General features: G+C 45.4%; 1 protein-coding gene across 5 annotated transcripts in view; it reads right to left on the bottom strand.

Moving 5' to 3' along the window:
- LOC121557518 (tenascin) overlaps positions 1–25726 on the bottom strand; it is a 128782-nt gene that overhangs the window by 8416 nt on the left and 94640 nt on the right. For 3 of the 5 annotated variants that reach the window (XM_041871115.2, XM_041871114.2, XM_041871116.2), the window contains exons 7-13: positions 18037–18306; positions 17241–17426; positions 14245–14334; positions 13539–13802; positions 5405–5680; positions 2498–2773; positions 903–1025 (exon numbers count right to left, since the gene is read on the bottom strand). In XM_041871115.2, the coding sequence (XP_041727049.1) occupies positions 903–1025; positions 2498–2773; positions 5405–5680; positions 13539–13802; positions 14245–14334; positions 17241–17426; positions 18037–18306 (1485 nt within the window). The remainder of the gene's footprint in view (positions 1–902; positions 1026–2497; positions 2774–5404; positions 5681–13538; positions 13803–14244; positions 14335–17240; positions 17427–18036; positions 18307–25726) is intronic. The other 2 variants (XM_041871117.2, XM_041871118.2) reach the window with 2 other exon arrangements.

The following is a 25726-nucleotide window of genomic DNA, read 5'->3' as shown; positions in this document are numbered from 1 at the left end:
GCTCAACGCCATTGGACTCTGGAGCAGTGGAAACATGTTCTTTGGAGTGATGAATCACGCTTCACCATCTGGCAGTCCGACGGACGAATCTGGGTTTGGAGGATGCCAGGAGAATGCTACCTGCCCCAATGCATAGTGCCAACTGTAAAGTTTGGTGGAGGAAGAATAATGGTATGTGGCTGTTTTTCATGGTTGGGGCTAGGCCCCTTAGTTCCAGCGAAGGGAAATCTTAACGCTACAGCATACAATTACATTCTAGACGATTCAGTGCTTCCAACTTTGTGGCAACAGTTTCTTCTTTTTTTTTGGGGGGTAGATCAGCTTAATTTTGCAGATAGATTGTAACTTCCATCAATGTAATTGCCTGCATCACTTCCAATCCCCCATGTTTTATATATATATATTATATAAATAAATATATTCCCCTTTATTACTTTCCAACCCCGCCACCCAATGCTTAGGCCTCTACTTCCAGCTTATACCAACAGTTTGGGGAGGGCACTTTCCTGTTTCAGCATGACAATGCCCCCGTGCACAAAGCGAGGTCCATACAGAAATGGTTTGTCGAGATCGGTGTGGAAGAACTTGACTGGCCTGCACAGAGCCCTGACCTCAACCCCATCGAACACCTTTGGGATTAATTGGAACGCCGACTGCGAGCCAGGCTTAATCGCCCAACATCAGTGCCCAACCTCACTAATGTCCCCGCAGCAATGTTCCAACATCTAGTGAAAAGCCTTCCCAGAAGAGTGGAGGCTGTTATAGCAGCAAAGGGGGGACCAACTCCATGTTAATGCCCATGATTTTGGAATGAGATGTTCGACAAGCAGGTGTCCTCATACTTTTGGCCATGTAGTGAAGCTATATGTACGGTATAGGTATGTATGTCTGTAGGGACTCACCTCCCTGAGCAGGGACATAGGTGACATGGTACCTGTCCACTCGAGCTCTGGGCATTGTCCAGTGTACAATGGCAGAGGTATCAGTGACATCAGAGAAACGGATGCCCTTGGGTGTGCCCAGACCTGGAGAACATACGGATACAGAGGACAACAAACAAACAGAACACAGGTAGATAGTTAGCCAGTGACTTAGGGGGCAGGTTTTTAAGTGAAGAGGAATGAAAACCACAAAGTGTCTCAGAGTAGGAGATCAGTTTTGCCTTTTAGATAATAATGAATTAGATCATATGGACAGATCCTAAATCAGCACTTCTACTCTGAGATGCTTTGCGGAACTGGCTCCAGATCATAGGACATCAAATAATGCCTCATTACATCTCTACATAAAAGATTACTGGTTACAAATAAATTACAAAACAAAGGAAAACACACCCCTAAAGCATTCCTAAAGATTCCTAAAGATCCCATTCCTAAAAACGTCCATAGAGATTTTATTTAATGCCTTAATTACCCTGAAAATACACATTATTGTATTATTTTAGTGTGTCAGATACACCATTGAGAACCACCATTTAAAGTAGAGAAAGAGAGACAGACAAAGACAAAGAAGCCAGGGCTCCCAGCGCCTGTCATCAGCGCTGAGCCACAGCATCTTGCTTGACAGACACGACACAGGAAGATTAACTTGCCCCCATTACAGACACACAAAAGTGAAACATGCACCAGGGCCATCGGACCCGAGAGTGAAGCCATACCCCCAGAGAAAGCAGGGGACGGCCAGAGTGAGAGAGAGAGACACCCATTCAGACACTCAACACACAGACAGACAACTTTCCCTTTACGGTTTAAAGACAATTAGACAAACCCCATTGGGGCTGGACAGTCAAAGACAAGATTGGAGACAACTTGACAGATAGAGACAAAAAAACTGAGCAAGTGAAGAGTTGAATAAATCTCCTGAGCAGTTCTCTGGATATCCATGAATGGGAGGCCATCAGAGGCTGAATGTACTGTTTACACTGTCAGACAGACAGTGAGACAGACAGACAGTGTGTTGGTTCACATATACTGGGGCTGGCTTTAGAGGAGAGGGCTGCTGGATGATTCCACTGGAACCACTCAGGATTGCTGACAGACGAGACAATGACAGGACAGTGAACACTGAACATACACGACCAGGATGAGAAAAAACACCATGAGACCCATCACACAGTTTAGGCACAAGACACACAAGGCAGCCCAAGTAGGTTTAAATTAAACATTCACAACAACTTAAGGACTCCATTAAATAGGCTTAATAACTTTCATTTGCAAAGTTAGTTATAATACTACCAGATTGCTGCCTTGAACAAATATTATGACACAATGTTATCAGGTTAGTAAACAAAAACGACTGCAACTATAATGAAATTAGATAATTGTTAAAACATTTACCCATTTTCACCCTATTTTCATGCTGTTATTGTAGGACTACAAATTGACAACATTGAGAAAGAGAAAATACAGTTTACAATATTGAAAGAAGCTGAACACATTCCTAAAATCATCTATCCAGCAGCCCTACGCCATTGCTGGTGTGATGTCATACCATGTACCTGTTTTTGCCACCCCGGAAATAGAGTCTGAGCGCCGTCCAGAAATGACCCCATAGAGCTCAATTTCATACTCTGTGTCGTCAATTAGCTCGGTAAGCACTGTTGTTCTCTCTTCGCCGGGCACGACCACCTCTTGCGGAGAAGCCAGGTTGTCGCTAGTATCATTGATCATAATGACAAAACTATCAAAGAGGTCCTCTTCAGCTGACCAGGCCACTTTACAGCTGTCTGGGGTGATGTCGGAGACCAAGAGATGCTCCACGATGGGTTCAGCTTCTGGGTAATAAGGGAAGACATGTTGTTTCCATCCTCTTTAAGCCTCAAGAGTACTTTAGGAAGTGCTTATGAAGATTACAGAAGATGATTGACAGTTATTCCATATTGTATTTACAATAGACAATCACATGATTTTGAAAGCATAAATGTATGAAAGCGTGTATACTTATTATAAATAGATGTTGTTCTGTCCTTGTGATGTACTTGTCTATTAATGTTCTGTATTATGTCATGTTTTATGTTTTGTGTGGACCCCAGGAAGAGTAGCTGCTTCTTTAGCAGTAGGTAATGGGGATCCTAATAAAATACCAAATACTAGTTATGGATCCATATCAATCTAGGGATCAGTATGAGTCAAACAAGAAGAGTAGGTTTGCAAGATGCAATCATTAAAAGTTGTTATAAACCTGAAGATGTTGACCGTGTATTTCACCAGTATTCATTGTGTAAGTTATGAATGTTTATACCACTTTTGTACCTATCACAGCCACTGTGTTGAGTATGAAGGGAACGGTATGTATTTTATTGGTGCAGGTTGTTACATTGTTATTCACCAGCTAGTGTGATCAAATTCAACCCTCAGTTTATTGATGCTGTGACTGTAAAATAACATATATGGGATTTGGGCATCAATTCCATAATACACTGAAACGAAGGTCACCCCAACACCAGGCTCCAGCAGTCCATGGCACCCCAACACCAGGCTCAAGCAGTCCCTGGCACCCCAACACCAGGCTCCAGCAGTCCCTGGCACCCCAACACCATGCTCCAACAGTCCATGGCACCCCAGGCTCCGGGCTCCAGCAGTCCCTGGCGCCCCAACACCAGGCTCCAGGACACAGTGTCAATGTGAGCATGAGAATGAGAAGCAGAGCGGGTGTGGGAGCGGAGCGGTCTGGAATGGAGCAGAGCGGATGTGGGAGCGGAGCGGTCTAGAACGGAGTGGAGCGGGTGTGGGAGCGGAGCATTCTGGAACGGAGCAGAGCGGGTGTGGGAGCGGAGCATTCTGGAACGGAGCAGAGCGGGTGTGGGAGCGGAGCAGTCTGGAACGGAGCAGAGCAGAGCAGAGCGGGTGTGGGAGTGGAGCGGTCTGGGAGCGGAGCAGAGTGGAGCGGTCTGAGTTTAGGGAGGGAGGGGATCCAAGCCCTCACAGAATAGAAAAAAAACTCCTCAGGGACCACTGACTCTCCCTCCATCCGTTTGCCGAATCATCATTATGTGGGAACAGCTGAACTATAATGTGCTTTGACTGATGCTTACTAACAATGATACAATACACATATTGGTTATACCATGAGGATAACATGAAAAACGTGAAGAACTGTTTTAAATTAGCTTTGAAAGGATTGTTTCAAATATATCCCTTTTATTCACTGGGAAAGTTACCAAATTAGTAGATGATGGAGAAGTAATTTGAGGCAGGCTTTCAGCAGGTGACGGAAGACCTCAAAATAACAAAGCCATGTGTGCAATGTGTGTGCTGCCTGGTTTCTATGTGTGTGTGTTTAGGGGAGAGTGGGTGGTACCAGGGGGCTGGCTGGTCTGAATAACAAGTATTATTTTCCATGGCAGCAGAAGTATGCAGAGGCCAGGTTCGTCTAGGTACTCTATGCTGTCACAAACAGATGGCTTGGATAGGTCAAATCCGAAATTAAAATGTTTTACTAAAACATTGACAACACTGCATATAAATTATTATTATTACTTGTCACTGCTTAATCATGTTGTACATTCTCAAAGCACATGCCAAAGTCCTCAATGGTTTTAACAGCAAACAAAGTAAGTAGTCTTGACGTGAGTAGTCTTGTTCACGCTCCGTTCAGTACACAGCATTGTAATTCACAGAATGTGAATGGTTGATAATGACTATTATTGGTTGGATGGGAGGATGAATCAATGCACCTGTTGGGTCTCTGCTGTCAGTCAGTCAGTCACTACCCAGGGTACAGATCACAACACGTGGGCCGGCTGACAGCTCAGAAATTCTCCAGGTGTTTTTTCTCTCATGGCACGTCCTGCCAGGCAAATAGTCTGCTTAGGGTGGCTCAAAGGTGGATCCACTGCAGGCCAGGTCAGGCCTCATGTCAACTGAATGGGTTTTGTCTGGGTGGGGTGGTTTGATACTGTGGACGGATGGATTCAAAAATATATTTTACAGTCACTGCATCAAAGTGAGGGAAACCCACATAATTGGTGAGGTGGTGTTGCTCGGTGATGATGATTGAGGCATTTGAATGGCAAGAGGTTAAAACAGGCTGGGGGTTTTGTATGGTGGAAATGACTAATGAGCAAAGAACTTCCGCAGTGGCTGGACTGGTAAGTTATCACTATTAGACACTTAACTTATTGTATGAAGAGATCAGAGGTAAAGTGCTGTTGTTGTAAAAACAGATAAGTCAAGTTCTATTGGTGTAAAAACAGATAAGTAAAGTTATATTGGTGTAAAAACAGATACGTAAAGTTATATTGGTGTAAAATTGATAATAGGGTGTACACTACAGTATAAAGTGTGATACCATGATACCCATGGATTGGAACAAGCCTCTTCCAAGACAATGGAGAGAAAGATTGTGATGTTAATTAAAATATTTAGTCAGACAGACAGAGGATTTACTAAGTGAGTGGTGATACCTGTGATGGTGTCTGCATAGACAGGCCCTAACAGGGCCCCCTTGAACAGCCCATACAGGCTGACATTGTACCAGGTGGCCGGAGAGAGGCCTACGATGCCCAGGCTCTGGGCTGCATCTTGCAGGGTGTGGTTCTGCCAATCTACCCCTGCCTCTGCGTCTGTCACCTCAACCACAAAGCCATCAAAGGCTCCCTCCTCAGTGACCCAGGACACCAGGAAGCTGTCCCACGACACGTCTGACACTGTCAGTTTGCCCAGCACAGGCTTCTCCTCCTCTGGATGACGACAAACATGACAACAAACAACATCAAGACAACGTTAGGCTAACCACTCAATGTCAAACATAGATATAGATAGGATGTGACCCGATTCTCCACCCTTTCTCATGAAGTGTGCACTTGCACCATTTAACAATGGTGGAAACTCCCTCTAGCAAATGCTTACACCAATCCTATGCTTATAAAATCCATGAAGGGGAGTGTGCAAATCCACACTTTTGGAGAAGGGTAGAGATTTGGGACAGGGAAAATACAGTACATTTGGAAGAATGCTGAGGGCTTGGATGATGAAAAAGGCTGGTTATTGAAGACATAGCCTACAGATATCACTGACAACATTTCACTCAAATGACATGGCACACAATAAACAAGTATTGACCTTAAAGAAGAGATCAAAGATTTTTGAAGAATCCAAGAAAAGTTGTCTTCAATCCACAAAGACATTGTGAATTCAAGACTCCATAAAACCAAAAAAGACAACATGATCTTTGCTGGAAAAAGAGAGTTGAACCTGATGTGTCATTATTTGTATTTCAATCATTCACTTCCACATACAGATGTAGGATCTTAATTTGACCAGTTTCTCACAGCAGGTAAAGAATCCTGCAGCAACAGGTAATGTGTGGATGTAAATTAATGGACATTTTTGTTGATACATTTTTAGTTCGGGCAGAAGCGTTTTTAAACGTTAAATACACTACAATTTCCTGCAACAACAGGGTGATCAAATTATTAAGTTCCAACATCTATAAGACTTTGAAAGAAGTCCTTTTAGTGTGTGTGAGTTAACGTGAAATATTCCAACATTACCACTGCAAAAGACCTTGGTGACAAACACACTCTTTAGCAGCGTGGATAGGAAGACTTAATTTATTTTGGGAACAGACAGACAGACACACACACACACACACACACACACACACACACACACACACACACACAGCATCCATTCTGTAGACAGACAGTCCAATCTGTTCTGCATGCACCTGACTCAGCCAGCCAGCAAGGCTCTCTGCCTGAAACGGCCTGTCTTGCCTGTGCATTAATGGCTCTGAACAAGCCATTAATTTTTGAAGGTCCCCTGTAGTCCGCCTGAGCAGAAGTACACAGTACACTTCAAACACGTGGAGAAGCCATGCAGTAGCAGCAGAGAGACCAGAACACCCTATAATTGGAGACCATTGTGAGCTGGAGGTGTCAGCAGAGTAAGAGGCAGGGAAACGTCAAGGCTACCATTATCCTCTTTTCAAACCACCAATGTTGGAGTTGGCAGGAAAATGGAGAGTAAATGGAATGGAAGACAATGAGAATGGAATGAATGACCTTTGATGGAAGGCAGGCGGCGACCGGCCTGGCCATTAATTGCTTGTGAAAGCTCAAATGGGAGAAGAGACTGAACAGCAGTACCATAATTTTTTTATAATGTTGGAGTAGTTAGATCGTTAGGGCTATTCATTCTCTCTTTATGTACTATTCTATAAATGTTCATTTTACAGACACAGACTAAACTATCAGGATGTGTCATGTCAATCAGTACCTAACATATTTCAGCGTCCCAAATGGTACCCTATTCCCTTTATAGTGTACTATATACAGATGTTGGATCGTAATTTGATCACCATGTTGCAGGTGAACTTTCCTGTAATGCAGGAAATGTAAAATGTGTAGTGTATGTGAGGTTTAGAAAGGCTTCTAAAGTTTAATTTCAACTATGACATTTCAGACTTGATTTTCCCTTTTCAAAACATTTATCAACCCCTTCAAAATGTTCATTAATTATAATCCTCATAAAAATTCACATTTCCTGTTGCTGCAGATTTATTTTCCTGTTGTAGCAAACTGGCTCAAATTAAGATCCTACATCTGTAGGGAATATGGTGCCATTTGGGACGGATTGTCTCTTCTCCTTTTGTCAGTCAACTGAAGCAACTGTGGCTGAGTCTCTGGTCTTCAGAACATGCAGATGGAGATGTGATGAGATGAATGAAATGACTTATCGTCAACATGAGATCATCTCAAAAACATGCAGGACATGCACTTTGTGCTCCATTTCTCAAACTGTTGGAGCAATTGGTCATGCAACATTTTAATATAAAAAATATTATTGAACATGAAAACTTCATATAAAAAAAACCCTCAATATTTCTAGTCTTATTTATATGGTTTCAGCTCACGTTGGTTATGAAACCATCACCAAACTGCTAAAGAACATTGTTCTGTACAGCAGAATCTTCATAAGGCTTTGTTTACACTCTAGGGTTATACTTCATATTCTGTGTGGTGTGCGCAGAACATTAAAGCCATGGACAAAAACCATCTGATGTGTTTATTCTATTATTCAAATCTGGTTATCGACTCCTTTGACTATTGCTCAAGATATTATCATTCAAACTGTTCTCTATCATTGTGCCTGAGCCTTCTGTTTACACAAAGGGTCCCCACAACTCCATGAGTCCCTGAATTCGCTGATTAGCCTAAGTTATAATGCTGCAGCTTTATTGTCTCCTGATCTTCCTACATCAACAATACATGTCTGACTGCTGGAAGGATGTGGGAGGTTTATTTTATCAAATCAATTTTGGTTTCTTGCTCAGCACTTGAAATAGCCTCAAAATTCTGACATTTTTTGTTCTGCAGAGGTATAGTGTTTGTTACTGGCTCACTCAAGTGGGTCTCCAAACACTTGAACTCAAATTCTTGTAATCCTTTCAACGCCAGATGATTGTCAAACACAAGTAAAGCCCAGACCTGGGTGGCGAAAGGGTCCCCCTGTCCCCCACCACACACATGTTTGCATTATCTGTCTGGAGTGGAGACGATAAAGCAATGGAGGAACAAACGCTGCATGCGGATTAGAGTGGTGATTTCAGAGCCAATGATTTAACAGATTATGTATCGTTTTATCTGACAGATCCACAGTTCATCATGGTCATGGTCATGGAGTGGGCTCACTCCAACAATTATCACATGAATGAGCTTTGTATGGAGCACACACACACACACACACACACACACACACACACACACACACACACACACACACACACACACACACACACACACACACACAGGCAGACAGACTCACACACACACACACACACACACACACACACACACACACACACACACACAGGCAGGCAGACAGACTCACACACACACATACACACACACACACACACACACACACACACACACACACACAGGCAGACAGACTACACACACACACACACACACACACACACACACACACACACACACACACACACACACACACGCACACACACACACACACAGCCTCCCTTCTGTATGTTTGGCAGCATGTAACACAGACTTGAACAAAAGACAATCATTCTTATCCATACCAGCGTTTCCCTCACGCCATCGCAATTTTGCCCATAGACATACACAGTAATGTTACATAACTGGAGGACATCCTTCTCAAATGTTTGGTTTGGAAGCATCCTGACCACAGGAGCGAGCAAAAAAAAATCAGCATCATCTTATTTGTCTTTCCTTGTTTTAGTAAAAAAGCAAACCCACATGCAGTAAATGAAAGGCTTGAGGCGGGAAATGGAGACAGAGAGACTTAAAGAAAGTAGTGACAATGAATTCAATTGATTCCCTAAGTTTGGCTGGAGGACTGGAGAGCAAAATTGAATCTTTCGTTAATGAGGAAAAGGCTGAGGTCCTGAAGTACAAAACTCTACAGTAGAAAACTTCACCAAACACAGTCCTTACACCAAAAATAGCTTTCTTCCAGACCCCTACTACACAGCAGCCAAAACTGTCCTGTGAGTGATTTTTGGCAAAAAAGTATAATTATATACAGTTGAAGTCGGAAGTTTACATACACTTAGGTTGGAGTCATTAAAACTTGTTTTTCAACCACTCCACAAATTTCTTGTTAACAAACTATAGTTTTGGCAAGTTGGTCTATTTTTATTTTGTATTTTGTATTTTTTTATTTTTTGGGGGGGGTAGATCAGCTTAAAATTGCAGATAGATTGTAACTTCTATCAATGTAATTGTCTGCATCACTTCCAATCCCCCATGTTTTTTATATATATACTCACCTTTATTACTTTTCAACCCCGCCATCCTTTCCCTACTTGGGGTAAATTAGTGAACAACAATGCCCAGGCCTCTACTTCCAGCCTATACTTACTATCTACACCTTATGGACACAGTCAATTTTACAATAATTATATTTTATTAGTTTTTTTTGTTTTTGCTCCTGAACTTCTTCTACTCTCAACCTCTCTGATCATTTTCATGATGTCCATCCGGTTTGCTTCTATATGCCACATCTTTCTAACTGTGCTCTTTCCCAAAAGATCCCAACATACAACCCATATAATTATTATGGACACAGTATGCTTACATTATTAGTTATCTTGTTATCATTTGTTGTTAGTTGTTATTAATCCCATTCTTCAACTCCATTCAATACCTCCCATCTATCTCTTAACACCATCCATATAGGATTTCTATTTGCCATATATATTTCAACCGTACTGTGATGTTTTACAAAAGTTCTGAACCTTTCTATTCTCATTGGTTCTACAGATTGTGAATTAAAAATAAAATGTTTTGCCAAAAGTATTATTATATTATTGATCGATTGACTATGACTTTTCAGATCACCCAGTAATGCTATATGCAAGGTTAGCTCCAGGTAAATATTGCAATCCTTTAGCCATTCCTGGACCTGTGTCCAAAAACAAGCTACAAATGGACAGAACCAAAACAAATGATCTAATGATTCTGTTTCTTCACAGCAAAATCTGCAGAGCTGGGAAGATTGTATCCCCCATATAAATAACATTCTATTGGTAGCAAGAATTTTATATAATAATTTAAATTGAAAGATTCAAATTTTTTAATCCGGTGTCGTTTTGCGTGTCAGTTCATAAACACTATGCCATGGGATCGGTACGTCAAAAATCTCTTCCCAACTATTTTCAAATCTATATGGGACGGCTGTCAATCCTTTGGTCCTTAAGTGAAACTGATATACTTTTTTATTTATCACAGTTTTCCTTAACCGATTATGTTATTTAATGCAAGGCCGACAGACAAGTTCCTTACTTTCTCCCCCTTCCACTTCCCTCTTCCACTTTTGCGGTAAGGCTGCAATTATTTGGTTGTAATTTTGGGTAGAGCAGACATTTCCATATGTTTTTGTTAGCTGCATGTGCGACATAACTCCACCAGTCCTACCGATGATATCATTTACGAAGATGATACCTTTTTTAAACATTCTGTCAAAAAATAAAGTTTTTTTGTCAATTAGTATATTTGAATTTAACCACAATATTTGTTGCATTATTTGTTCTGTCGTTTCTGGAGGATTAAATTGAAATTGCAACCAACTTTCTATGGCTTGTTTTAGAAATAGTGATATTTGGGAGATGATTTCCTTTTCATGACACAAGTAATTTTTCCAACAATTGTTTACAGACAGATTATTTAACTTATAATTCACTGTATCACAATTCCAGTGGGTCAGAGGTTTACATACACTAAGTTGACTGTGCCTTTAAACAGCTTGGAAAATTCCAGAAAATGAAGTCATGGCTTTAGAAGCTTCTGATAGGCTAATTGACATCATTTCAGTCAATTGGAGGTGTACCTGTGGATGTATTTCAAGGCCTACCTTCAAATTCAGTGCCTCTTTGCTTGACATCATGAGAAAATCAAAAGAAATCAGCCAATTATTGTAGACCTCCACAAGTCTGGTTCATCCTTGGGAGCAATTTCCAAACGCCTGAAGGTACCACGTTCATCTGTACAAACAATAATACACAAGTATAAACACCACGGGACCACGCAGTCATCGTACCGCTCAGGAAGGAGACGCGTTCTGTCTCCTAGAGATGAACATACTTTGTTGCGAAAAGTGCAAATCAATCCCAGAACAACAGCAAAGGACCTTGTGAAGATGCTGGAGGAAACCGGTACAAAAGTATCTATATCCACAGTAAAACGAGTCCTATATCGACATAACCTGAAAGGCCACTCAGCAAGGAAGAAGCCACTGCTCCAAAACCGCCATAAAAAAGCCAGACTACGGTTTGCAACTGCACACGGGCACAAAGATCGTACTTTTTGGAGGAATGTCCTCTGGTCTGATGAAACAAAAATAGAACTGTTTGGCCATAATGACCATTGTTATGTTTGCAAGCCGAAGAACACCATCCCAACCGTGAAGCACGGGGGTGGCAGCATCATGCTGTGGGGGTGCTTTGCTGCAGGAGGGACTGGTGCACTTCACAAAATAGATGGCATCATGAGGAAGGAAAATTATGTGGATATATTGAAGCAAGACATCAAGACATCAGTCAGGAAGTTAACGCTTGGTCGCAAATGGGTCTTCCAAATGGACAATGACCCCAAGCATACTTCCAAAGTTGTGGCAAAATGACTTAAGGACAACAAAGTCAAGCTATTGGAGTGGTCATCACAAAGCCCTGACCTCAATCCTATAGAAAATGTGTGGGCAGAACTGAGAAAGCATGTGCGAGCAAGGAGGCCTACAAACCTGACTCAGTTACACCAGCTCTGTCAGGAGGAATGGGCCAAAATTCTCCCAACTTATTGTGGGAAGCTTGTGGAAGGCTACCCAAAACATTTGACCCATGTTAATCAATTTAAAGGCAATGCTACCAAATACTAATTGAGTGTATGTAAACTTCTGACCCACTGGGAATGTGATGAAAGAAATAAAAGCTGAAATATATAATTCTCTCTACTATTATTCTGACATTTCACATTCTTAAAATAAAGTGGTGATCCTAACTGACCTAAGACAGGGAAGTTTTACTAGGATTAAATGTCAGGAATTGTGTAAAACTGAGTTTAAATGTATTTGGCCAAGGTGTATGTAAACTTCCGACTTCAACTGTATATATATATTTAGGGGGGGGAATTTTTGTTTTTTGTCAAACATTTTTGCTAAACATGAGTTTAATTTAGGAAATCTGTTCACTAAGTATTCACACAAATAAAAAAAGAGACATATGTGATCGTGTCTCAATGTAATAGTAGGAAATGATTGTTATTTTCAAATACAATCTCTTTTTGGGCTTAGTTGTGGTCAAGTTGCAGTGTACAAATGATTATAATTTGTATAAATTATTATAAATCCGCATGGATGACGGGTAGTGTAAATCCCTCACATAGGTTATTAAAATACAGTAAGTAGGTTTGAAGATAGTTAATAACCTGGAAGATTAATAATTGACTAAGGTATAGCAGACTTCTGTCCTGAAACTCATCACGTGAAGATATGTAGCCTAGTGGTCCAGTCTGTTCGTGCTTTAGCCAATGTACAGCTTGACAACGATAGAAGATAGAGTTAGGCTAAATACTGTACATACAGTCTAGAACCAGGCTAGGAGAAGTGTACTGTTAGCTTGGTTCCAGATCGGTTTGTGCTCTTGCCAACTCGATAGCTGTCATTGTCAACACAGTTATCGTAAATTAAATTAAATGTTTGGCATGACAATTCCATAAGGAGTTGGCAAGAGAGCAGAAACAGACTGGCACCCAGGCTAGAGTACTGTCCACACTGACCTGTGGCTAGAATACATGCAGTATGGGACCATATAAATATAATCTAGATAATTTTTCTATGTATGGGACCAGGTTTGGAGAGGTAGAGGGTTACTGTCCACACTGACATGTGGCTACTGCAGCATAGGACCATATAAATAGACTGAGGGGACACTCAATATGTCCGACAGTCCTCTCATTATGGCATAACTGACCTGAATGGGGATGCCTGCTCTATTCATTCTAATTCTATGAATTGGACAAGGCTAGGAGGAGATAGCGGTGACCTGTCCACACTGACCTGTTGCTGCGGAGATGGTGGTGGGGCCACTCTGCCTGCGTCCCCTTTCAGCGGTCAGGGTGATGGTGTACAGCATGCCGGGCGTCAAGTTCCTCATGGTGTACTTGACGTCTCTGGAGAAGGGTGTCACCTCAGCACTTCGCCCGTCGGCTGACACGTACTCCAGCTTGTACTTGTCGATCTTAGCCACCGGCTTCTGCCACACCAACACCATCTCAGTCTCAGAGGAAGACTCCACCTCCAGGTTCTTAGGAGCATCCAATGCTGAAGAGAAGAATATAGAAGGAGAATATAGAATATAGAAGGAGAATATAGAATATAGAAGGAGAATATAGAATATAGAAGGAGAATATAGAATATAGAAGGAAAATATAGAATATAGAAGGAGAATATAGAATATAGAAGGAGAATATAGAATATAGAAGGAGAATATAGAATATAGAAGGAGAATATAGAATATAGAAGGAGAATATAGAATATAGAAGGAAAATATAGAATATAGAAGGAGAATATAGAATATAGAAGGAGAATATAGAATATAGAGGGAGAGTATATTTAAAATAGTGTAAGACAAGTGGAGATAACTATTTGTGGATTGTAGGACAGTTGAATGGGAGTTATTATTAGTACATTATTACTACAATCCATGACCGTAAACAAAAACAATGTATTTATTTACAATACAGAAAAGGTTCATAGATCTCACCTGTAACAGCGTTGGTGGTGGTAGGAAGGCTCTCACGCTCACTCTTCACGGCTGTCACTCCCATCCCATACTCTGTCCCAGCTCTCAGGCCTACACAACACACAGACGAAGAACACTTATCGTACCGGATGTATGCAAACAGAGCATGAGAACAAAAACATGTTATTTGTATTTCTTTATCAGGTATTTATCGATGAAAACAGTATGTTTAAAGTTTTATATTAAAACACCCAGCTGTTTGTAGCTAATAGCTTCGACAACAATGAAAAATACCGAAGCTCTTCAAGGCCTTAATTGCCTAGCTAATAGATTCAAGCATAATTGGGTTTATTTTCAGCCTCTTCATTTTGGAACCTGTATTTGGGACCTCTATTTGCACTGATGGCTCTAGAAGAGGCTCTATATGGGCCAGAAACAACATTTGCTATGATATAAAAGGCTTTGAGATCCCTTTAGTCCGGCTGTGCGGCCGCGGTGCGCGGTGCAATTAAGAGCTCTCAGTCCAACGCCCTTTATTTCCTTTATTAACTCCCACAGAGGTCACTAGGCAACCAGGCACTAGGAGTCTTGCAGCATGAAATTACACCTAATGCAGAGGAAACTCATTATCAATAAAATCACAAGCGTGAAGGTAATTACAGATAATAACTGTGTGAAAAAAGTGCTGAGGTTTGTGAGGAGTGGAGGGGGACCGGGGGAGGCCAGTCAGCTGAATAGACACAATGGGTGCGTCCCAAATGGTACCTTATTCCCTATATGGTGCACTACTTTTGACCAGGGCCTAGCCCTATGGTCCCTGGTCAAAAGTAGTGCACTATATAGGGAATAGGATGGCATTTGGGACACAACCAATGCCTTATTTACAGGGGATGGGTCTCCCAAGGACAAAGAATGTGCCCCAGACAAAGACACTATTACCCGTTTGGAACCTTTTTCCTTTTTTTTCTCAGCCAGGGAGCCTAATCCGTCGATGCAGTGGCACATGGTTTAGAAAAACGAGTCTGTCCGCCCGCCCGACTCAAAGCATGGAGTATAATGGGAACCGGTGCAGGAGGATAAAAATAGGCATTCCCTGCTTTTCTTGTTTAACCAGGATGGATCTCACATTGAAGTAGCAGTGTTATTCCATTTAAGGCCTGAATGCAATCTCCCTTGGGCTGTTATCCAATAAAGTGGGGGTCTTTTGTGGCCGGGCAAACGTTTCACGACACAAAAACAAAGCAACCCATTTGGAAATAAGTGTATTGAATTTAATAATGAACATTTAGAGGAGGGCCACAAACTCTTCGCGGCAGAACAGTTGGCACAGCGAGGCTGCCGTTTACATTGAAAAACAATACACTATATATACAACAATATGTGGACACCCCTTCAAATTAGTGGATTTGGCTATTTCAGCCACACCTGTTGCTGACAGGTGTATAAACTCGAGCACACAGCCATGCAATCTCCATAGACAAACATTGGCAGTAGAATGGCCTTACTGAAGAGCTCAGTGACTTTCGACGTGGCACCATCATAGGATTCACCTTTCCAACAAGTCAGTTTGTCAAATTTCTGCCATGCTAGAGCTGCCCAGGTCAACATAAGTGCTGTTATTGTGAAGTGGAAATGTCTTGGAGCAACAACGGCTCAGCCGCAAAGTTGTATGCCACACAAGCTCACAGAACAGGTCCGCCGAGTGCTGAAGAATTTAGCGTAAAAAACGCCTGTCCTCGGTTGCAACAATCACTACTGAGTTCCAAACTGCCTCTGGAAGCAACATCAGCACAATAACTGTTCGTCAAGAGCTGGGTTTCCATGGCCAAGCAGCCACACACAAGCCTAAGATCACCATGCGTAATGCCAAGCGTCATGCTGGAGTGGTGTAACATCCTCCGCCATTGGACTCTGGAGCAGTGGAAACGTGTTCTCTGGAGTGATGAATCACGCTTCACCATCTGGCAGTCCGACGGACGAATCTGGGTTTGGAGGATGCCAGGAGAATGTTACCTCCCCCAATGCATAGTGCCAACTGTAAAGTTTGGTGGAGGAAGAATAATGGTCTGGGGCTGTTTTTCATGGTTCGGGCTAGGCCCCTTAGTTCCAGTGAAGGGAAATCTTAACGCTACAGCATACCACGACATTCTAGACGATTCTGTGCTTACAACTTTGTTGGAACATTTTGGGGAAGGCCCTTACCTGTTTCAGCATGACAATGCCCCCGTGCATAAAGCGAGGTGCATATAGAAATGGTTTGTCAAGATCGGTGTGGAAGAACTTGACTGGCCTGCACAGAGCCCTGACCTCAATCCCATCGAACACCTTTGGGATTGAATTGGAACAACATCAGTGCCCGACTTCGCTAATGCTCTATATGGCTGAATGGAAGCAAGTCCCCGCAGAAATGTTCCAACATCTAGTAGAAAGCCTTCCCAGAAGAGTGGAGGCTGTTATAGAAGCAAAGGGGGGACCAACTCCATATTAATGCCCATGATTTTGGAATGAGTTGTTCGACGAGCAGGTGTCCATATACATTTGGTCATGTAGTGTATATTAATTTACACAAAGACAGGATGGTTGTTTTATAGCTGTTCTCACATTGACTTTTTTTTAAAGAGGTAACAACAAAAGTATCTAAAAACTGAAAATGTACCCGAAGGACAGTTCACTTCCTCAGTAGAGTGGAAAAGGAGACTAGCATCACCAGATATTACATAGTACCAGATATTACACAACACCACCACCACTGCATCCTGTTATAACTAGACTACTGGAGGGGTTCTGTCTTACCAGTGATCTTGTGCAAAGGAAAAGGAACACTGCCACACCTGGCTCTCCAACCAAGGTGCATGAACTGAGGAGCAAACTAAAGTGAAGAGGACATTCTTGGAAGAGGAACTCTCAGAGGGCAGTTGGAGTTGAAAAAAACACATATTTATTGATATAACTAAGGCATTTCGGCCCTTAGCCTTCATCAGGGTTTTACAGATACGTAGTAAAATGAGATCACTTACCAGTGATCTTGGCCTGGGTGGTGTCCAGGGGTCCAGTTGGGAACAGCAGCTCTCCATGGTCTCCTCCAGAGAGGGGGCCGTATTTGATGCGGTAGTTGTCTACTTGAGCCTGGCTGTTCTTCCACTCCAGAGTGATGCTCTCGTCAGTCAGCTCTACCGTCTGCAGGTCCCGCGGGGCATCCAGGTCTGGAACACATCCAGTCACACATCAGTCAGGGGGGGAATGTTATGATCCCCTCGTAAATACAGTACGATGTGTGGTCCAGACCCCAGTTGAGAACAGACCATCACTTTTTTATCACCTGTTAGTATGTTTGCCTAGAATGTAGCCCCCCAGGCAAAATGACTTTGACACTCATGGCCTAGCTCATCAAAGATGGTGGACAGGTTTTTGATCTCTTTTTTAAGTTTATTGGATGTTCATTCTAAATCTAATCTAAATGTATAACTGGTAAAGGGTCAGACATTAACATATAAACATTTCACTAATCAACAGTACATTTACTTTACCAGCAAACAAGAAAACAAATTATTACGTATCCAGCATTTTGATAGTGTGCTGTTTATAGGGTTGCACAATTCCAGCCACTTTCCCCCAAATCCCAGGTTTTCCAGAAATCCCGGTTGAAGGCATTCCGGATTTCCTGCTTATTCCCTCCCGATTCTAGGATTTCTGGAAAACTTGAAGTTAACAGAATTTTGCAACCCTAGTGCTGTATAATTTGCTTGTCTCTAACGGGCCCTGGTGCACTATAAAGGGAATCGGGTGCCAAATGGGACACAGCTCTTGTCTTACCTGTTAGGAAGGTCTCAGACACGGGCACACTGGTCATCTCTCCCCTCTTGGCCATGAGAGACACCTCATACTCTGTGTCAGGGTTCAGGCTGCCCAGGTGGTGTTGTGTGTCGCTGGAGGACAGCTCCACTGTGTTCCTGTCTGAGGGGTTGTCGCTGGGCCCGTAGGACATGCTCACCCCGTCCACCATGGCCACCGGCAGGAACCAGGTCACCAGCGCTGTGGTGTCCGTCACATCACGCACATCCACCTCTCTGGGAGAATCGATTTCTGGGGAGAGAGGAGGGGGAATACATGGTGCTATATGAATACAGCCCTATGGTACCTGGTCAAGAGTATTGCACTATACAGGGAATAGGGTAGTATTTGGGTCGCATCCCAGGACTGAGAACATTTAGTTAGCATTCATGAGGTTATTCATGTAGAGCAGTGTTTCCCAAACTCAGTCCTCGGGACCCCAAGGGGTGCACGTTTTTGTTTTTGCCATAACACTACACGGAGGGTGAATACAGGGTGCTATATGAATACATCCCTATGGTACCTGGTCAAAAGTATTGCACTATACAGGGAATAGGGTAGTATTTGGGTCGCATCCCAGGACTGAGAACATTTAGTTAGCATTCATGAGGTTATTCATGTAGAGCAGCGTTTGCTCAGAGAACGGGTTTGTTAAGGCAGGTTGCCTATTTTTAATAATGCAAGGGAGGTGATACTGGGAGCAGGTGGCCTGGTAAAAGGACAAGGATAGGGCAGAGATTTAATGTCACGGTTTCGGCCGAGGCAGCCTCTCTTCCTTGCTCGGGCAGGCTTCGGCGTTCGTCGTCTCCGGAATACTAGCTGCCACCGTTGTATGTTTCCTATGTCGTGTTGGTGCGCAACCCTTTTCGGTGCGCTATTTGTAGCTTGCCTCCTTTGTATTTTAGGAGAGGATTTTCGCACATGTTTAGTGCGCCCGTTTGTTTACGCCTGTGTGCGCATTTTCTCGCCTCCGGGCTGTTTGGATTGTGTTTTTGTGTGCTCTACTAAAAGTCTTTGTTGGACTTAACTTCTGCGTCCTGCGCCTGATTCCACACCACACCCACCTACAGCACCTACTGACAGAATCACTCACCTTCTGAATGGAATCAGCAGGAGCCGCAGCAGCACAGGAGACGTTGGAGGATCGGGTTCGGGAGCAGAACGACCAGATCCTGCGGATCGGGACCGCCCTGCAGGATGTGATCAACACGCTCCAACGCTGGGAGACCCGAGGAACACCCCCAACGCCACCGTTCCTACCATCACCATCAGCAAGTCAGCCCATTCCCGCTCCGGAACCCAGAGGAGTTCGACTCTCGCTCCCGAGGGCCTACGATGGGACCGCTGCCGGGTGTCAGGGCTTCCTTCTCCAGGTGGAGCTTTACCTGGCCACCGTGGATCCGGCGCCCTCGGGACACGAGAGCGTGTCCGCCCTTATCTCCTGCCTTTCCGGCAAGGCGTTAGAATGGGCCAACGCCGAGTGGAGGAGGATAGACGCTACCACCATCACTTACGCTGAGTTCTCCCGCCGCTTCAGGGCGGTGTTTGACCATCCACCAGAGGGGAAAGCGGCGGGGGAGCGTCTGTTCTGCCTCCGGCAGGGGAAGAGGAGTGCCCAGGAGTTCGCGTTGGAATTCCGTACTCTAGCGGCGGATGCAGGGTGGAATGAGCGGGCCCTCATCGATCACTACCGCTGTAGTCTACGTGAGGACGTCCGTCGGGAGCTGGCCTGTCGGGACACCAGCCTCTCTTTCGACCAGTTAGTCGACATGTCCATCAGGCTGGACACCCTGCTGGCTACCCGCGGACGTCCGAGGGAGGTCCGTCCATTTCACCCTCCAGCGTCTCCGAGCCGAGCCCCATGGAGCTCGGGGGCGCTGGCGCTAGAGAGAGGAGGGGTCGGAGTACGAGGGGTCCATCTCCTGCACCAACTGTGGTCGGGGAGGACACACCGCGGCTAGGTGCTGGGGATGGCCTCCTAGGGGAGAAGACGACAGGCCCCGCACTGGGGAGTCCTTCCAGGTGAGTAGGCGCCCCACTCACCCAGAGCTCTCTGTTGCGCACTTCTGTGTACCTGTGCGTTTTCCACAGGTAGCACCTCATTCCCAGCATAAGGCGCTGGTAGATTCAGGCGCGGCTGGGAATTTTGTTGATAAGAAATTTTGTTTAGCCTTAGGGATTCCCCTTCTCCCTGTTGACGTCCCCTTCCCCGTTCATGCCCTAGATAGCCGTCCGTTGGGATCGGGCTTGATCAGGGAGGTCACGGCGCCACTTAGGATGTGTGCGCAGGGGGGTCATCAGGAGATGATCCAGCTATTTCTGATCGACTCGCCTGCGTATCCGGTGGTGCTGGGCATGCCCTGGTTGAGTACCCATGACCCGTCTATTTCGTGGCAGGAGAGGGCTCTGATGGAGTGGTCTGCCCAGTGTGTGGGTCGATGTTTAGGCGTTTCCGTAGGGGCTACCTCGGTGGAGAGTCCAAACCAGGTGCCCGCATTGCACGTTCCCCCTGAGTATGGGGATTTGGCTATTGTGTTCAGTAAGTCGAGGGCGACGCAGTTGCCTCCCCATAGGCAGGGAGATTGTGCGATAGACCTCCAGGCAGGAGCTGCGCTCCCACGGAGCCATGTGTATCCTCTGTCTCAGGAGGAGAAGAGAGCTATGGAGACTTACATAGACGAATCTCTGAGACAAGGATACATACGGCCCTCCACTTCCCCTGCGTCCTCGAGTTTCTTTTTGTGAAGAAAAAGGATGGTGGGTTACGCCCGTGCATTGATTACCGTGGTCTCAATCAGATCACGGTGAAGTACAGTTATCCACTCCCGCTGATTGCGACCATGACAGAGTCATTGCATGGGGCGCGTTTCTTCACTAAATTAGATCTCAGGAGCGAGTACAACTTGGTGCGCATTAGGGGGGCGATGAATGGAAGACAGCCTTTAGTACCACCTCGGGCCATTACGAGTATCTTGTCATGCCATACGGGTTGATGAACGCTCCTTCAGTTTTCCAATCATTCGTGGATGAGATCTTCAGGGACATGCAGGGGCAGGGGGTGGTCGTGTACATAGATGACATTCTCGTGTACTCGTCTACCCGAGTCGAGCATGTGGCACTGGTGCGCCAAGTGTTGCGGAGGCTGTTGGAGCACGACCTGTATGTCAAGGCAGAGAAGTGTCTGTTTTTCCAGGAGTCGGTCTCCTTTTTGGGTTATCAGTTGTCTGCGTCAGGGGTGAAGATGGAGGTAGACCGGGTGTCAGCCGTGCGTAATTGGCAAACGCCAACCACAGTGAAGGAGGTGCAGCAGTTTTTGGGGTTTGCGAATTACTACCGGAGGTTTATCCGGGGTTTTGGACAGGTGGCAGCTCCCATAACGTCTCTTTTGAAGGGGGGTCCGGTGCGTCTGCAGTGGTCAGCCGAGGCGGACAGGGCGTTTGGGAGGCTGAAGGACCTGTTTACCTCGGCTCCGGTGCTGGCGCATCCGGATCCCTCTTTACCATTTCAGGTAGAGGTGGACGCGTCAGAGGCCGGTATAGGAGCCGTGCTTTCGCAACGGTCCAGCACGCCACCTAAACTCCGCCCCTGTGCTTTTTATTCCAAGAAGCTCAGTCCGGCGGAGCGAAATTATGACGTAGGGGACAGGGAGCTGTTAGCCGTGGTACAGGCCCTAAAGGTGTGGAGGCACTGGCTTGAGGGGGCTCAACACCCTTTCCTCATTTTGACGGACCACCGTAACCTGGAGTACATCCGGGCAGCTAGGAGACTAAACCCTCGCCAGGCGCGGTGGAATATGCTTTTGACCCGGTTCATATTTAAGATCACATACATCCCTGGGTCACAGAACGGTAAGGCAGACGCGCTGTCTCGGCGGTATGACACGGAGGAGAGGTCCGTGGAGCCCACTCCCATACTGCCGGAGTCTTGTCTGGTGGCACCGGTAGTGTGGGAGGTCGATGCTGAACTCGAGCGGGCGCTGCGCACCGACCCTAGTCCACCTCAATGCCCGGAGGGTCGGAAGTACGTTCCGCTCGAGGTTCGGGATCGATTGATCTATTGGGCTCACACGTCACCCTCCTCTGGACATCCTGGTATCGGCCGGACAGTGCACTGCCTTAGTGCTAAGTACTGGTGGCCCACGTTGGCGAGGGATGTGAGGGTTTATGTCTCCTCCTGCTCGGTGTGCGCCCAGTGTAAGGCGCCTAGACATCTGCCTAGGGGTAAGTTACTACCCCTGCCCGTTCCACAATGACCATGGTCTCACCTCTCGGTGGATTTCATCACTGACCTTCCTCCCTCACAGGGGAATACTACTATACTGGTCGTTGTGGACCGGTTCTCTAAGGCCTGTCGTTTGCTCCCTATGCCGGGCCTTCCTACGGCCCTACAGTCCGCCGAAGCGCTATTCACCCATGTTTTCCGGCACTACGGGGTACCCGAGGATATTGTGTCTGATCGAGGTCCCCAATTTACCTCCAGAGTCTGGAGAGCCTTTATGGAGTGGTTGGGGGTCTCGGTGAGCCTCACCTCGGGTTACCATCCGGAGAGTAATGGGCAGGTGGAACGTGTGAACCAGGATGTGGGTAGGTTTCTTAGATCATACTGCCAGGACCGGCCGGAGGAGTGGGCACGGCACGTTCCCTGGGCAGAAATGGCCCAGAATTCCCTACGCCATTCCTCCACTAACCTAACCCCTTTCCAATGTGTGTTAGGTTACCAGCCGGTTCTGGCACCTTGGCAGCAGAGCCAGATCGAGGCTCCTGCGGTGGATGAGTGGGTGCGGCGCTCGGAGGAGACGTGGGAACGCTGCACACGTCCACCTGCAGCGGGCCCTCCGTCGTCAAAAGGCGAAGCGCCGATCTCCACCGCAGTGAGGGACCGGTGTACGCACCTGGTGATCGAGTCTGGCTCTCTACCAGAAACCTGCCCCTCCGCCTGCCCTGTCGGAAACTGGGTCGGCGGTTTGTGGGGCCATTTAAAGTCCTGAGAAGATTGAACGAGGTGTGTTACAGATTACAACTACCTGTTGAGTATAAAAGTATTAACCCCTCGTTCCATGTGTCTCTTCTCAGGCCGGTGGTAGCTGGCCCACTCCAAGAAAATGAGATCAGGGAGACTCCTCCGCCCCCATTGGACATCGAGGGGCACCGGCGTACTCCGTGCGGTCCATCTTGGATTCGAGACGTCGGATGGGGGGTCTCCAATATCTGGTGGAGTGGGAGGGGTACGGCCCGGAGGAACGGTGCTGGGTGCCGAGGGGAGACATTTTGGACCCGTCTCTCCTGACGGAATTCCATCGTAGTCACCCGACGCGCCCTGCTCCGCATCCTCCTGGTCGTCCCCGAGGCCGGAGTCGGCGCACGTCTGGAGCCGCGCGTCAAAGGGGGGGTACTGTCACGGTTTCGGCCGAGGCTGCTTCTCTTCATTGCTCGGGCAGGCTTCGGCGTTCGTCGTCTCCGGAATACTAGCTGCCACCGTTGTATGTTTCCTATGTCGTGTTGGTGCGCTACCCTTTTCGGTGCGCTATTTGTAGCTTGCCTCCTTTGTATTTTAGGAGAGGATTTTCGCACATGTTTAGTGCGCCCGTTTGTTTACGCCTGTGTGCGCATTTTCTCGCCTCCGGGCTGTTTGGATTGTGTTTTTGTGTGCTCTACTAAAAGTCTTTGTTGGACTTAACTTCTGCGTCCTGCGCCTGATTCCACACCACACCCACCTACTGACATTTAAAGAGTTTGAGCTCTCATCAGAGCCTTAGTTACAGGGTTGAATATGAATAGTGAGAGCATTTACTACCAATAATAGTTTGAAAATAAACTGTATTTTATTGTATGCATCCATTCAAGATGTTATTCATGTAAGTACAGATCTCTACCCGAAGCAAGAAAGGCACTTTCCCTACATTATGGTGGAATTGATTTGTCACATTTAGCAACTTCAGGAAAATCAACCTTCTGCAGAAGGCAGATAAAACAGGGAATCTGCACTGGAGCTTAACATAGATTTAACCGCCAATGAGATTGGCTGGCTATGTGTGTGTGTGTGTGTGTGTGTGTGTGTGTGTGTGAGTGTCGTTCGAGGGTTGTGATTGTTTCCTGGGAGGATGATGGCTTCCCATGAGCCTGAGTGGTGCCTCCCTCCCTCCCACAAACAACACATGCAATGGGGGAGGGGATGGGGAGGGGGGAGGGGATCACTCCATGCAATTAGTCCCACAGAATGCTAATGTCTATGTGGAATGAGTCTGTGTGTTTTAATGGCAGACATAGAGAGGCCTTGAGCTATATGGAGATCTAGGCGACATAATCCCAGTGCTGTTGTGTAAAAGTATGTTTGTGTGTGTGTGTGTGTGTGTATGTGTGTGTGTGTATGGGTGTGTGTGTGTGTGTGTGTGTGTGTGTGTGTGTGTGTGTGTGTGTGTGTGTGTGTGTGTGTGTGTGTGTGTGTGTGTGTGTGTGTGTGTGTGTGTGTGTGTGTGTGTGTGTGTGTGTGTGTGTATGTTAGTGTGTGTATGTACGTGTGTGTGTGCGGTGTGTATGTGTGTCTCTGTGTGTGTGTTTAACAGTACATAGCATGGTGCTCAGGTTCCAATGTTCAACAGCTCAACAGCTCCATAGACTTCAGACACATAAATGCTAGTCCAATAGTGTCAGTCAACGCTATAATTTACAAAGGGGGGCATATAAGAGGAGAATGTCAGGTAGCTAATGGCTTTTCCTTGCTTGGTTCTGTTTACTCTGGCAAAGCGAAGGCAGTTTTCAAACTATAAATAAGCAGAGAGAGCCTGACCTTGATTTGGGATGAAGGTGAGGCAATAAAAGTTAGTACAGAAACTTGTGAAGAACATTTGCTTCAGCATATTGAAATCTCTTTATTCTGATTTGTTGAAAGAGAACTCTCGCAAGGGCAGGGGTGAAAGCTCCCAATCTGTTCAGCTCCCATGTCAGGGCTGGAATGTTCCACAAAGCTTTTTTTCTTAATGATAATAACACATCATTCTCCATGACTATTCTTTAATGTGTTGGTGGTGCAGTATATTCTAACCTCCCCTCGAGCCACCTAAAAATAGTTTGGCTGGTGAGAGGGTTAGGGAACCCAAGCTGGCAGGTGTATAGTTCCAACACCAAAACCTGTTGTTGTATTGATCCCATGAAAGCCATTAGCCTTTACAGCAGCAGCCTTATGGAGATATGATTTCCTCATAACTGTTAAACCTGCCGAGGGGGTAGGGATGGCTTTTCACTGCCTCTAGTAAATCAAGACGATGCCATGAAAAGTAACAAGCTAATCACTCAATGTTGGCACTTCAGGATGCCTTGGACAGACTGTCCAGCTGCATCCCAAATGGATACACTATAAAGGAAATAGGGTGCCATTTGGGACACACTATCAGAGCTGCAGCAGAGGGGTTTGTCAATAGAGAAATCAATTGAATCAAGGTGACAATGTGTTTCTGCGCGTAACTGCTTCTGAGTCTGTCTGTATTGCTGGAAATCGTGTCTTTTAAATCTCCAGCAGGCGGTCAGAATGGCGTAAAAGGGGTTTACGGATTATTCCAATGCAAATATGTCATGAATACAAGGATTACAGTACACTTGAGGTTAGCAGGAAATAATTAATAATAATATTTTGAAATAGTTATTTTATTTACTTGTTTCATTGTGCGACAAGTGCA

This window comes from Coregonus clupeaformis, chromosome 18 (assembly GCF_020615455.1).
Source record: "Coregonus clupeaformis isolate EN_2021a chromosome 18, ASM2061545v1, whole genome shotgun sequence".
In the NCBI taxonomy this organism is placed as follows: domain Eukaryota; kingdom Metazoa; phylum Chordata; class Actinopteri; order Salmoniformes; family Salmonidae; genus Coregonus; species Coregonus clupeaformis.
This window is presented reverse-complemented; position numbering and strand designations above follow the sequence as displayed.